General features: G+C 40.4%; 1 protein-coding gene across 3 annotated transcripts in view; it reads left to right on the top strand.

Moving 5' to 3' along the window:
* Positions 1-15: 15 nt before the first annotated feature.
* LOC115224353 (general transcription factor IIH subunit 3) overlaps positions 16-13,083 on the top strand; it is a 39,136-nt gene continuing 26,068 nt past the window's right edge. For all 3 annotated transcript variants that reach the window (XR_005003832.1, XM_036513311.1, XM_029795228.2), the window contains exons 1-8: positions 16-116; positions 1,484-1,566; positions 2,588-2,694; positions 3,676-3,860; positions 7,775-7,837; positions 9,497-9,555; positions 11,210-11,284; positions 12,675-12,728. Coding sequence is in view for 2 of the 3 variants with exons in the window: in XM_036513311.1 (XP_036369204.1) it covers positions 107-116; positions 1,484-1,566; positions 2,588-2,694; positions 3,676-3,860; positions 7,775-7,837; positions 9,497-9,555; positions 11,210-11,284; positions 12,675-12,728 (636 nt within the window). In the remaining variant the exon portion in view is untranslated. The remainder of the gene's footprint in view (positions 117-1,483; positions 1,567-2,587; positions 2,695-3,675; positions 3,861-7,774; positions 7,838-9,496; positions 9,556-11,209; positions 11,285-12,674; positions 12,729-13,083) is intronic.

The raw sequence follows: 13,083 nt of genomic DNA, 5'->3' as shown, positions 1-13,083 counted from the left end.
GCGGTGTTACAATCGGTATCCACCTAGTTTCATTCCCACGCCGCTTTTTGTGTACATTTCGGTTGTGAAGTCGTCTCCAGAAAGTCCGGAGGGATTTTCCGCGAAAATGCCCAGCGGTAAGTAGCTTATTTAATTTCCCTCTCGTAATTATTAAAACTGATATAAAAGAATTTGATATTTTATTCATAGAAAAACCCCACAAAAGTTAAAACGTTTAAATTTTACATTTCGTAATTAGCGTTGTTAATTAAAAGAGGTTGGACTTATGAGGAACAACTTTTGTTGACTTTCCAGCGATTACGAATTATTCTGCCTTTTATCTTTTTGTCTGTTATAATTCCGCTCTGATCTAGGATGCTTTATACGAATATTAAAGCGGTCCCTGTACTTTATTTTATCGTCCCTGGAAGGAAGAAGGTAAAGTTAACACCGGTTGGATTTGAACTCGGAATATCAAGGACTGTAATTATTAAAAATGGCATCTTATATAATCGGACTCGCTAATGAATATTTGTCAATCCATTTAGAAACAGAGCCAGATTTTGTAAGGAGATAAATAGAGCTGATGGGAATTAATTTATCCTAGTACATTGCTGCCATTGGCGACCTTTCGCTCTGAATGGGTAAAAGATACAATAAACGGGATCTTAACTAAGAAAGATCTTGGGGTGGGACACAAGTGGTGCAGTCTGACTTTAAGCACAATGTTTATTTTTACTGCTGGAGGATATGGTTGAAAGAATTGTCTCGAGATTTGAAACTTCTGAGAAGAACTTGGCAATGAGGACTTGAGCAATTTTGCTAGGACAATTTGCATTCGGTTTGGAATATGGTCCTGGCCCTTTGGAACCAATAAGAACCACTCAAATACTGCATTGATTTCAGTGTCTGTGTTCTTTTAAATTTGTGAACTTGTGTTATGTTTAAAGTAGGAATGTGAATTCGTTTTAGTGGCAAGGAGCAAAAGTGTGTGCAAGAATGTGTGGAGTTGTATCCTTATTGAGAATATAATACAAAACGAATTTTAAAATTGTATAAATCCATAGATTATTTGTGAGGTACGACCGTGTGGTTAGGAAATTCGCTTCGCAACCGTGTTTCCAGGTTTCATTTCATGGTGTGACACTTTGGACAGGTGTCATCAATAATTTTCAATCGTGTGTATAAAGTCTACCTATCAATATGTCATCATCGTTTAACCTCCGCTTTCCATGCTAGCATGGGTTGCACAATTTTGACTGAGGGCTGGCGAACCAGATGGCTGCACCAGGCTCCAATCTGATCCGGCAGAGTTTCTACAGCTGGATGTCCTTCCTAACGTCAACCACTCCGAGAGTAGTGGGTGCTTTTTACGTGCCACCGGTACGGGTGTGTGTATGAATGTTTCCATACCTCTTCAGTATCTTATGATGTGAATTTGTTTTATCGTCTCTCATTCTCATTTCACTCTTTTAACGGCCTTTCTATTTTTTTTTTCTTATAGAAATTGAATGCAGTTTGTTGGTTGTCATTATTGATACCGACCCAGTATGGTGGGGTCAGTGTTTTCTTGAAGAAAACTCACAGGTGAGAAAAAAACTGGCTTCCTTATACCTTAGTGTATTTCAGCTAATTGACCTAATCTCTTCAATCAGTGTAAATGCATCTTTAGGCCCTTTAGGGGGTCTTTAGTACAGGGGCCCAGGCTGTTGCAAGCATTCAGGACCAGACATTGTTTCTGAATTGTTTACGTTTTGCAGGTGAAAAACAGGTGCCTCATTTGCTGGCAAACAGAGTTATTATCAGGTCTACTGACAAGTTCTGCGCCATATAGCCATCACTTCTTGGGCCACTTTGTTACCAATTCCATTTCAGAATACCTGCTGGTCCTTCTTTCTCTCAAATTCTTTAAATCATTACTTTTATGTCTGGAATTCCACCAAGTTTGATTTTGTCCTTCATTCTTGGGGGTGGGGGCAATAAAAATAAGTACCAGTTGTGTACTAGGGTCAGCGTAATTGACTTACCCACTCCTCCGAAATTGATGGCCTTGTGCCAAAATTTGAAATCAATATTTTTATGAACATTGGGCCTCACGGAAGCAATCAGAAGTGACTGAAGCCTTTGGTGATATGCTGTGCTTGAGAAGACTCATGAAGCTATGTGAAACCATAGTTGTGGTCAATGCCGGTGTCACATAACAGGTACCTGTGCCAGTGGCATGTTAAGAGCACCCTTTGAATGTTGGGCCTCATGGAGGCAATGGTAAATGACCAAAACCTTTGGCAATATGCTGTGCTTGTGAAGACTCCCCAAACCAAGTGAAACGGTAGTCATGGCAAATGCTGGTGACACGTAAAAAGCACCCACTACACTCTTGGAGTGGTTGGCGTTAGGAAGGGCATCCAGCAGTAGAAACCATATCAAATCAGATTGCAATCTGGTGCAGCTTACCAGTGTCAGCCAAACTGTCCAACCATTGCCAGCATGGCAAGCAGATGCTAAATGATGATGATGATAATAATTATTAATGAAGTAACAAATTTGAGTCACAGGGATTGGCAAATGCTGTTCGTAATTAATTAATTATGTTTTTGTTTCTTTACAGTTTAATATATTCCGGTATTTAGACAGCATGTTGGTTTTTGCCAACTCCCATCTCATGATGAAACCAGCCAACAAATTGGCCATCATCGCAGCACACAGCAACCAAAGGTTGGTTCGGATGTCATCATTCTGTCTTTTATTACTTTGGCTCATTTTACCAAGAACGGTCTAGCTCAGAGATAACTAAAAATCAGTGATCAGTAAATAAAAGTGTGGGAAGGGATGACTTAATAGCAAGCAGTTCCAGTGAGGGCAGAAGGGGCCACCTGGTAATGTAAAAACAAGTTGGGGGTGAATGTGTGCTAATTCTGCTCTGAAGTAATTGCAGCAGCAGAGTAATGCCATAGTTAGAAGAGTGATAAGGGCGGATGGGTTTTAAGAGGATTAGGTGTGGGGAGTGCTTAAGGGAACATAATGGGTGCTAGAACATACCTACCTGTTTCCCTTGCCAATCTCAAAGAGATCTGAAGAATCTGAGGAACCATTTCAAGGTTCATCAAGATCAGACACCATTTTAAGTTGCACCAAAATTTGTGAGCAATTTATGTGGATATCTTTTTAAAAGTATGTCTGATTTAAAAAACCACTTAAAATCTCATGCTAGAACAGGTGGACAATGACATACATATAAATAATAAATGAAGACTGGAGTAGCTGGTATTAAAGTTATTCTATGGTTTACAATTGTTTCAAAATATGGATGACAAGAAAGATATTGTCATGTGCATTATATAATGCTTATGACACAATGGCCTCCACGCTCATGACCAAACACACACACATACATGTATATTTATTAACGAATAACAACAGATCGGTTGTTGTTCACTACAGCTGTTTCAGAAGTGTTTTTTATTGATGAATAGAATTATTACATCATGCAGAAAAAACGTTTTCATCAGGGGAATATATGTAAGAATTAAACATTTCAAAGCATCTCAGTTCCAAAGCAAAATGCCATTTCTTGACTCAGCCGACCAAACTTTGGTCAGAGAGTGTATATTTACATGTATGTATATATATATATTTTTCTGTGTGCTTGCATACATGTATTATAAATGTTTATTTATAAAGCTTGTTTTCTTTCAGCTACTTCCTGTACCCAAAGGGCAAAGAAGAGGAACCAAAAGTGGTAACGAATGAGGTAACCGAAGAGAACGGCACCACCACAGCTGCTAATGTTCCTCCTCGACCACTAAATGATGGCCGTTATGAACTTTTTGCCCAGGTTGATGATCAAATAACCGAACAGTTAAAAAATCTTATGGTTGACCGTATGTTTGACCGTTTGGCCTTCTGATTATTCTGTCGACTGTCATGCTTGTTTATTCACATCGATTTGAGTTAGTCATGCATTACCTTGTAGCCTTTACATTTCAATGATATGATTGTTTTATTTTTAGAATGACATTGTAGGATAGGTGTGAGAGGTTGGATTTGGCCAGTTTGGACATAAAACAGTTATAATATTTAGGCCAGATGTGGTCGGGTCCGCATCAGTAGGCCTCAACCGAGGTCCATATGGCCCCTGGGGGTCCACACAGCAAAATAGTAAATTGGGGCATTATTTACATTTGACCCCCCCCCATCCCCCTGTGGGATGAAGTTAAAATGATAAACAGAGAACACCACTGGAAAGTATGCAAACTAAAAGAAGCAGCACATATGTCTAACTGCCTAAACAGACCCAGTGCAGATAAGAATAGCATATGGGAACTGGCATTAAGGAAGGATAGGAAAATATTAGATTTATAAGCCCTAAAATTCACTCCATAATTGCCCACAGGCATATGGCTTAGTGGTTAAGAGCACAGGCTACTAATCCCAAGATTCTGAGTTCGATTCCAGGCAGTGACCTTAATAATAATAATAATAATAACAACAACATCGAAAAATACCTTAGGAATGAGAACTCAGGTTCGAAATTTCCCCAAGACACCTGATGAAGGCTGGAGGGTATATCAGCCAAAACGTACTGTGTATGCGTAGACATGTATGTTTGCCTCCACCACCAAATAAATACAGTTGCTGAAACATGTTGGATGCCCAGTCATCTGCATCCAAACTGCTTTGCCCATCATTTAGCTGAGGCCCATTAATAAGAGTAGATTTGTTTTGTTTTTATGTCTTTGGGGTTCGATTTCTTTAAACCAAGCTCTGTGTGTGACCGTGTGTATATGTATAAATAGTTTGGTGTCGGTAAAGAATACGTACACCACCCATTTTCAGCATAACAAAAGCCCTAAACACCTGGTTTTAGATTTTTTTATTCACAACTTCGACATTGGTGCATTAGCAAAATTATCTCCCCTGGAATTTATTTATTTATTTTTTAAAATTTCCAGTGAGACCAAATTAATCCCTATCACAAGATATTAAGGTCTTGAACTCCAATTCTGAACATTTAAAAACTAAGTCGATAGGGCAGTAAAGTTACAGACATAAAGGATCAATGGCTTGTAACCCTTCACCCCTACTGCCCCTGGCAAGTGCATTTGTCAAGAGGCTACCTATGGCTTTCCTGAGTTTTCTCCTTTTGGCATTGAAACCAGCCAAAATTTGACTTTGGTTATAGGAAATGGTAAGCGTTCAAAGCAGCCCCCGTAACTGATCTTGCTAATATGTTACTTAAAGGACTGGAAAAACTGCTTCTGAATTTCATAGATTGTCACACATCAATTTTTATATGATTAACACATTAAGAAAAAAAGGACCCCTCATCAGTCCTGAATGACCATGAGACTGCACCTAGAAAGTTTCCCTTTGAGGTACAAATCTGGGCAGAGTTGTTTATAGAAGACCAGTAGTTGCCCCTGCATACCAGCCTCCACTGTCCACCACCACCAATGTTGTTGGACATTGGTTACATCATGATCAAGGAACATGGTCCTCAAATCTTGCTTTTTTAAAACAACATATTTAGAATAAAAAGCAGAGAAGCAGGCATGGTTGTGTGGTAAAAAGCTTGCTTCCCAACCACATGGTTCCAGGTTCAATCCCACTGCGTAGCATCTTGGGCAATTGTCTTCTACTACAGCATTGGGCTGACCAAAACCTTGTGAGTGGATTTGGTAGATAAAAATTGAAAGAAGCCTGTTGTGTTTGTGCCTGTTTGTTACCTGCCACCACTTGACAACCAGTGCGGGTGTGTTTACATCCTTGTGACCTAGCAGTTCATCAAAAATATACTGATAGAATAAGTAGAAGTACTTGGGTCGATTTGTTTGACTGAAATTCTCCAAGGTGGTGTCCCAGCATGGCCACAGTCTAATGAGTGAAAGAAGTAAAGCATAGATTTCATATATACTTCATAATTTGTGCTCAACAGCTGTTTCGTTAGCAATAAACATCATTGGTTCCATAATGATGTATGGATACAAAGTGTACAACGCCATTGAGTAGCATTGTGTGATGGTGTGAATACAAGGGCCTTCAATATTGGCTCCACACAGGCTGTAAAGAGACAAGTTCCTTTAGATGGGACCCTAACACAAAAACCTTTAATATTGTCATGATGCTGTTTATTAGACAGCATCCTTTTGCTAGCATCAAGTCTGCTGGACGTTTTCAGAATCTTGTTTGATTACTAGCTGAAAAGCTGCACTTCATGCAAACTTTTAAGCTTGCTCCTGCAGAGGGCTAAATGAGCCTGTGGCCCCAAACTAGTCAGCAGCCGTTCAAGAATTTGGACCTGGAGATCTCCATTTCCAGCGACTTCGAGGGCCACCTCCCAGTGGTGTCGGGCGTCAACGAAGAGCCCTCGACTACAACAAGACGACCAAAGTTTTTTGGTTTTTTTTTCCAAGGTCTGGGGTCTCCTGCCCCTAAGCCCTAGACCATCGCCTAATCACCCTTAGGCCAAACACTTGAAAGGTCCTTCCACACACCATCAGCATCAGCTACTTTGCCACCGTTCAAGAATTTGGACCTGGAGTTCTCCATTTCCAGCGGCTTCGAGGGCCACCTCCTACTGATGTCGGGCATCAACGAAGAGCCCTCAACTAAAACAAGATGACCAAAGTTTTTTGTTTTTTTTCCAAGGTCTGGGGTCTCCCACCCCTAAGCCCTAGACCATCACCTAATCACCCTTTCCTGTCTTGTTGCTTAACAACATCAACTAGTCAGCAATAACAATAAAGCACTTATTGGTCCCCTACCAATATGGTTTTACCTTAAATTCAGTTTAAATGAAAAACTTGTAAGTTCATGAATTTGATTTTTCAACTGTTAGCATGTAACAGATCCTCATCCAGACCTGACCCCAATGTTGGATGTTCAAGAACCAAATGAAGGGCAGATTTTCAACTCTGGGATCATCCTGATTCCAAAAATGTATAATATGTCTATATAGGCGCAGGAGTGGCTGTGTGGTAAGTAGCTTGCTAACCAACCACATGGTTCCAGGTTCAGTCCCACTGCGTGGCACCTTGGGCAAGTGTCTTCTGCTATAGTCCCGGGCTGACCAATGCCTTGTGAGTGGATTTGGTAGACGGAAACTGAAAGAAGCCTGTCGTATAATATATATATATATATATATATATATATATATATATATATAATATATATATATATTGAGGGTACTACTATTCGTAGATACCAACACGCTAAGAGGGACCAATGCGGTCAAAACTACTAAAATAAACAAAATTTTACCGAATGCAAAACTTCAAAACACATCATTTTAAAAAAGAATTCAGTTACATATCACATGTGATTTCGCATTTAATGCAGATTATGCATTTCATGTTCATCAGTGCAACAAACTCAAGAAATATAAGAGAAAAACATAACATTACAAGCTCGATAGCCAACCGTAGAATTCGTCGTAGCATGTCCGAATGTTTATCCTTACATATCTATGAAAATGGCGGGCTTATTCGCAATGCATTTCGGTAACAAATTGTCTATTCGGAATAAAAATTCAGTATTGAACTATTCCGGTGAAAAATATAAATATAAATATTTTTCACCGGAATAGTTCAATACTGAAATGACTAAAACGAGTAATAGAGTAAATGTTGACTGGGATATAGGGGTCCTGGATGGACAGACGAACAGACAAAACTTCATGTTTATTATTATAGATAAATAAGTAGAAAATAGAAACAACAGATTATCCAACAAACACCACCACCAACAACAACAACAACATTATGAATACTAAACTTGTTTTCATTCTTTTTTTCAGAAGAGGTTGGCCAACTTTATTCTGACAGTGTAGTTGCTGGTTCCATTGGCATGGCACTTTGCTGTATCCTTTCCACTTCATATTCATCATCATCATCATTTAGCGTCTGCTTTCCATGCTAGCATGGGTTGGACGGTTCAACTGGGGTCTGGGAAGCCAGAAGGCTGCACCAGGCCCAGTCTGATCTGGCAATGATGCCTTTGTCTGTGCTAGTTGTGTTATCCACATCATCATCATCGTTCCATTTAATTATCACCATCTCACCATCATTTTTTGGTCGTCACCCCAACCACTACAAAATGCCAACCACTCCGTGAGTGTAGTGGGTGCTTTTTATGTGCCACCGGCACAGGTGCCAAACAGGGCTGGCAAACGGCCACGGTTGGATGGTGCTTTTTACGTGCCACTGGCACGGGGGCCAGGCGAGGCTGGCAAACGGCCACGGTTGGATGGTGCTTTTTACGTGCCATTGGCATGGAGGCCCGTCGGGGGCGGCGCTGGCAATGGCCACGTTCGGATGGTTCGCTTACGTGCCACCGGCACTGGTATCACAGCTATAATTTCCATTGATGTTGATCGATTTCGATTTCGATTTGATTATATTATTATTATTATTATTATTATTATTATTGTTATCACTATGGATTTACTTCAGAACTGACAGAGTCGTGGCCATAAGGAGGAAAACAGTTGCCTGGCAACCTGATGCTTACCCTGTTTAAATATAAGGGTCAATGCTCCTCTCAGGGATATTAATGATGTTGGGGCTCACATCCTCATCCATTGTCTGAGGGTAAACATCACTAAGATGATGAATTTTACCTGCACCCTCTGGTTTGAAGAAGCCCAGGAGACAAAGGTGACCTGACAAAGATTTGAACTTGAGGCCAGAGCTAAATAAACAAAGCATTGATCAACTGAACTTTGACATAATTGTTCTACCTCTGCATTGAGAGTTCAAATCTTGCCTTGGTCAACTTTGGTTTTAACCCCTCCATGATCAATTAACCCAATTAAGCATTCAAATTACTCTCTATCAAATGTAATGCTTATTTATTCACACTGTTTTCATGATAAAACTGATACAATGGGGAACATTAGATGTGGTATAGGAAACACAGTGTATGAAATAATCATAGAATATATAGGAGTGGCTGTGTGGTAAGTAGCTTGCTTACCAACCACATGGTTCTGGGTTCAGTTCCACTGCGTGGCACCTTGGGCAAGTGTCTTCTACTATAGCCTACGGCCGACCAAAGCCTTGTGAATGGATTTGGTAGACAGAAACTGAAAGAAGCCCATCGTGTATATATGTTTGTGCATATGTGTTTGTGTGTGTATATATGTTTGTGTATGTGTGTGTGCTTGTGTGTCTGTTTGTTCCCTCCACCATCGCTTGACAACTGATGCTGGTGTGTTTATGCCCCTGTAACTTAGTGATTCGGCAAAAGAGACCGGTAGAATAAGTACTAGGCTTACAAAGAATAAGTCCTAGGGTCGATTTGTTCAACTAAAGGCAGTGCTCCAGCATGGCCGCGGTCAAAATGACTGAAACAAGTAAGAGAGTACATACCATCATTGCTTAACGTCCATCTTCCGTGCATGCATGGGCAGGGTGGTTCACAGGAGCTGGTCAGGTAGGAAAACAACCTTATGTTACTGTGTCTGTAAAAGAATAAAAGAAAATGTATTTTGACCTTAATTTCTGCTTCCTGGGAAAAGTCATCAACCGAATGGAGAAGGAGCTTCATCTTGGTGATAAACTTTCCAGTCGGATCCTGGTGAGTCTTTAAAAACGACATTCTTAACTCTGTAATATCAGCACAGTGCTGGTTGTTGTGTTTGTCTTGGATTAGTCTTGAGTGGTTAGTGGTTAGCATAATTGGTTCACAATCGTAAGGTTGTGAGTTCGATTCCCGCCAACGCATTGTGTCCTTGAGCAAGACACTTTATTCCACATTGCTCAGCAGTCCACTCAGCTGCCAAAAATGAATTGTACCTATTTCTTTATTACCCACAAGGGGCTAAACACAGAGGGGACAAACAAGGACAGACATAGGTATTAAGTCGATTACATCGACCCCAGTGCGTAACTGGTACTTATTTTATCGACCCCGAAAGGATGAAAGGCAAAGTCGACCTCGGCGGAATTTGAACTCACAACGTAACGCAAATGAAATACCGCTAGGCGTTTCTGACAGCTCACCGCCTTCCAAAAATGAATTGTACCTGTAATTCAATAGGGGGCCAGCCTTGTCACATTCTGTGTCATGCTGAATCTCCCTGAGAACTGCGTTAAAGGTTTCATGTGTCTGTGGAGTACTCAGCCACTTGCATGTTAATTTCATGAGCAGGCTGTTCCGCTGATCGGATCAACTGGAACCCTTGTCATCATAACCGACGGAGCGCCCGTTTAATATTGGCATAGTGTTGGTTGTTGTTTTGTTCTGGATTAATCTTGAGTAGATTTATGATTAAAGACATTCAACATGTGACTGATCATCCGATATGGTGTCACTCAGTGCATTGGTGGAATCCTTAGAATACAAAATAAAATACCTGGTGGTATTCATTCAAGTCCTTTATGGTTTATCAGTTGAAATCCTGCTGAAGCCCACTATTACTTTTCATCCCTTCAGGGGTCAGTAAAATAAAATGGTCAAGAACTGGGAGCATTGGTACCGCCTAACTCTCCTCCCTTGAAAACAGCTGTCCTTGGGCTGAAATCAAAGACCATTAAAGGTAGCAAACTGGTAGAACCGGTAGAGCATCAGAAAAATTGCTTTGCTATAGGTGTTCTACCTCTACATTGAGAGTTCAAATCTTACCACAGTCAACTTTGCTTTTTATCCGTCCAGCATCAATTAACCCTTTGGCATTCAGGTCACTCTACCAAATGTAATAACCTTATTCATTCACATTGTTTTGAATTAATCAAGCGTTATCTTAAACATTTGAGATTTTGATGAGGTGATTGTTTGGTTTTAGAATGACATTGCAGGGTTGGTGTGAGAAGCCAGATCTGGTCACTATGAACTTATGATAGAATATTTGGGCTGGATTTAAATGGCTGGTTTAACCCTTTCATTACCGTATTTATTTTGAGATGCTCTGTGTTTCTTTCAATTAATTTTAAATATAACAAAGAATTTAGTAAGATTACTTAGTTATCATTAAGCTATTGTTAGGAACATAAACTGTGACTAAGGCTTGGTGGAAGATTTTAATTCAAAACTTTTGAAAACAAGACATTTATACTACAGAGCCAGAGGCGGTTGGTATTGAAAGGGTATTGAAAGTGACATACTGAGGTTGAGGTTATCAACTAACCCTTCCTCCTTCCCCTGAGATTTGCTAACCTTTTACCCAAACCATGAAATATTTATTATTTGAAGTCATTGAAATTTTTTTAAAATTATTTTTCTGTCTAATTAGATAATGAAAGGATCTCAAGATAACCCAGCCCAATATATGAACTTCATGAATACTGTTTTCTCTGCTCAGAAACAGGTGAGTTGTTTTGTTTTTTTTTCTATCCTTGTCTCACATTTGTGGTATGCATCTGTCATCACCATCATCATCATAATTGTTTAACGTCTGCTTTCCATGCTAGCATGGGTTGGACGATTTGACTGAGGACTTGCGAACCAGATGACTGCACCAGGCTCCAATCTGATCTGGTAGAGTTTCTACAGCTGGATGCCCTTCCTAACGCCAACCACTCTGAGAGTGCAGTGGGTGCTTTTATGTGTCACTGGCACAAGGACCAGTCAGTGGTACTGGCAACGGCCACATTCAAATGGTGCTTTTTATGTGCCACCTGCATGAGAGCCAGTCCAGCGGCACTGGCAACGACCTCACTCGTATGTCTTTTCACATGCCAATAAGACAACGCTGGTAACGATCCGCTCAAATGGTTTTTTTTACGTCCCACCGACCTCGCTCAAATGCTTTTTCATGTGCCAGTAAGGCAACGCTATTATCATAGCCATTGTCCTTGTCATTTTTATTGATGTCTCTGTCAGTGCTGGTTGTGTTATCCTCATCATCATCGTGGTTGCATTTAATTACCACCATCTCTCTATCATTTTCTGGTTGTCACCCCCACCACTACAAAAGCAGAATTACAGAATAAATTCCCTCATTGTTCTCCTGCAGAACGTAGGACCTTAATATTTATAAATTGAGGGCTAGAACTGACAGTTCCTGATGAGAGTTGAGCAAATGAACGACACCAGTTCAAGATGAGGAAGTACGATGGCCTCATGAAAAAATCTAACAAAGGAGTGGGTACAGTTGCACAGTAAAGGCAGCAGAAGTGGTCACACCTGGAGGTTTGTCACAGCATCAATGTGTCAATTATTGAGTCAGCTTGGAGTCAAGGGTTGCAAAAGAACAGCGATGATGAAACACCTGGCAGAGACAGCTGAGGAGAGCTCAATATGGTTATGAGTGAAAAGAAATGATATCATCATCATCATCATCGTTTAACGTCCGCTTTCCATGCTAGCATGGGTTGGACGGTTCAACTGGGGTCTGGGAAGCCCGAAGGCTGCACCAGGCCAGTCAGATCTGGCAGTGTTTCTACAGCTGGATGCCCTTCCTAACGCCAACCACTCCGTGAGTGTAGTGGGTGCTTTTTATGTGCCACCTGCACAGGTGCCAGACGAGGCTGGCAATATATAGAACTGAAAAGGAATACAGTAAACCACTAAACATAGGAGTAAGAAACTTGGTTTGAAATGGTTGCATGTTCATGCTGTGGTCTTTGTGATTGAGCAGTAAGCTCACCTAAGGATTTTGAGTTTAATCCCAATTGAAGATGGCATTTAACCTTTTAGCATTCACATTATTCTGTCCAATGTAATTCTTATTTATTCACATTGTTTTATACTTTCAGAATGTCATCATTGACAGTTGTATCTTAGGGGACGATTCCAGTCTGCTACAACAGGTAGGTTCACTTCTCACATTTTCATTTACTCTTTCTCTTTCTCTCTCTCTCATATATGTGTGTATGTATGTATGTATATATATATATCATCATCATCATCATTTAGCGTCCGTTTAAATGATGATGATGATTATATATATATATATATACTCTCTTTACTCTTTTACTTGTTTCAGTCATTTGACTGCGGCCATGCTGGAGCACCGCCTTTAATAGAGCAACTCGACCCCCGGGACTTATTCTTTTTGTAAGCCCAGTACTTATTCTATCGGTCTCTTTTGCCGAACTGCTAAGTAACGGGGACATAAACACACCAGCATCGGTTGTCAAGCAATGCTAGGGGGACAAACACAGA

This window comes from Octopus sinensis, linkage group LG25 (genome assembly GCF_006345805.1).
Source record: "Octopus sinensis linkage group LG25, ASM634580v1, whole genome shotgun sequence".
NCBI lineage: Eukaryota > Metazoa > Mollusca > Cephalopoda > Octopoda > Octopodidae > Octopus > Octopus sinensis.
The sequence above is the reverse complement of the archived record's forward strand: the minus strand, read 5'-3'. Positions and strand labels throughout refer to the sequence as shown.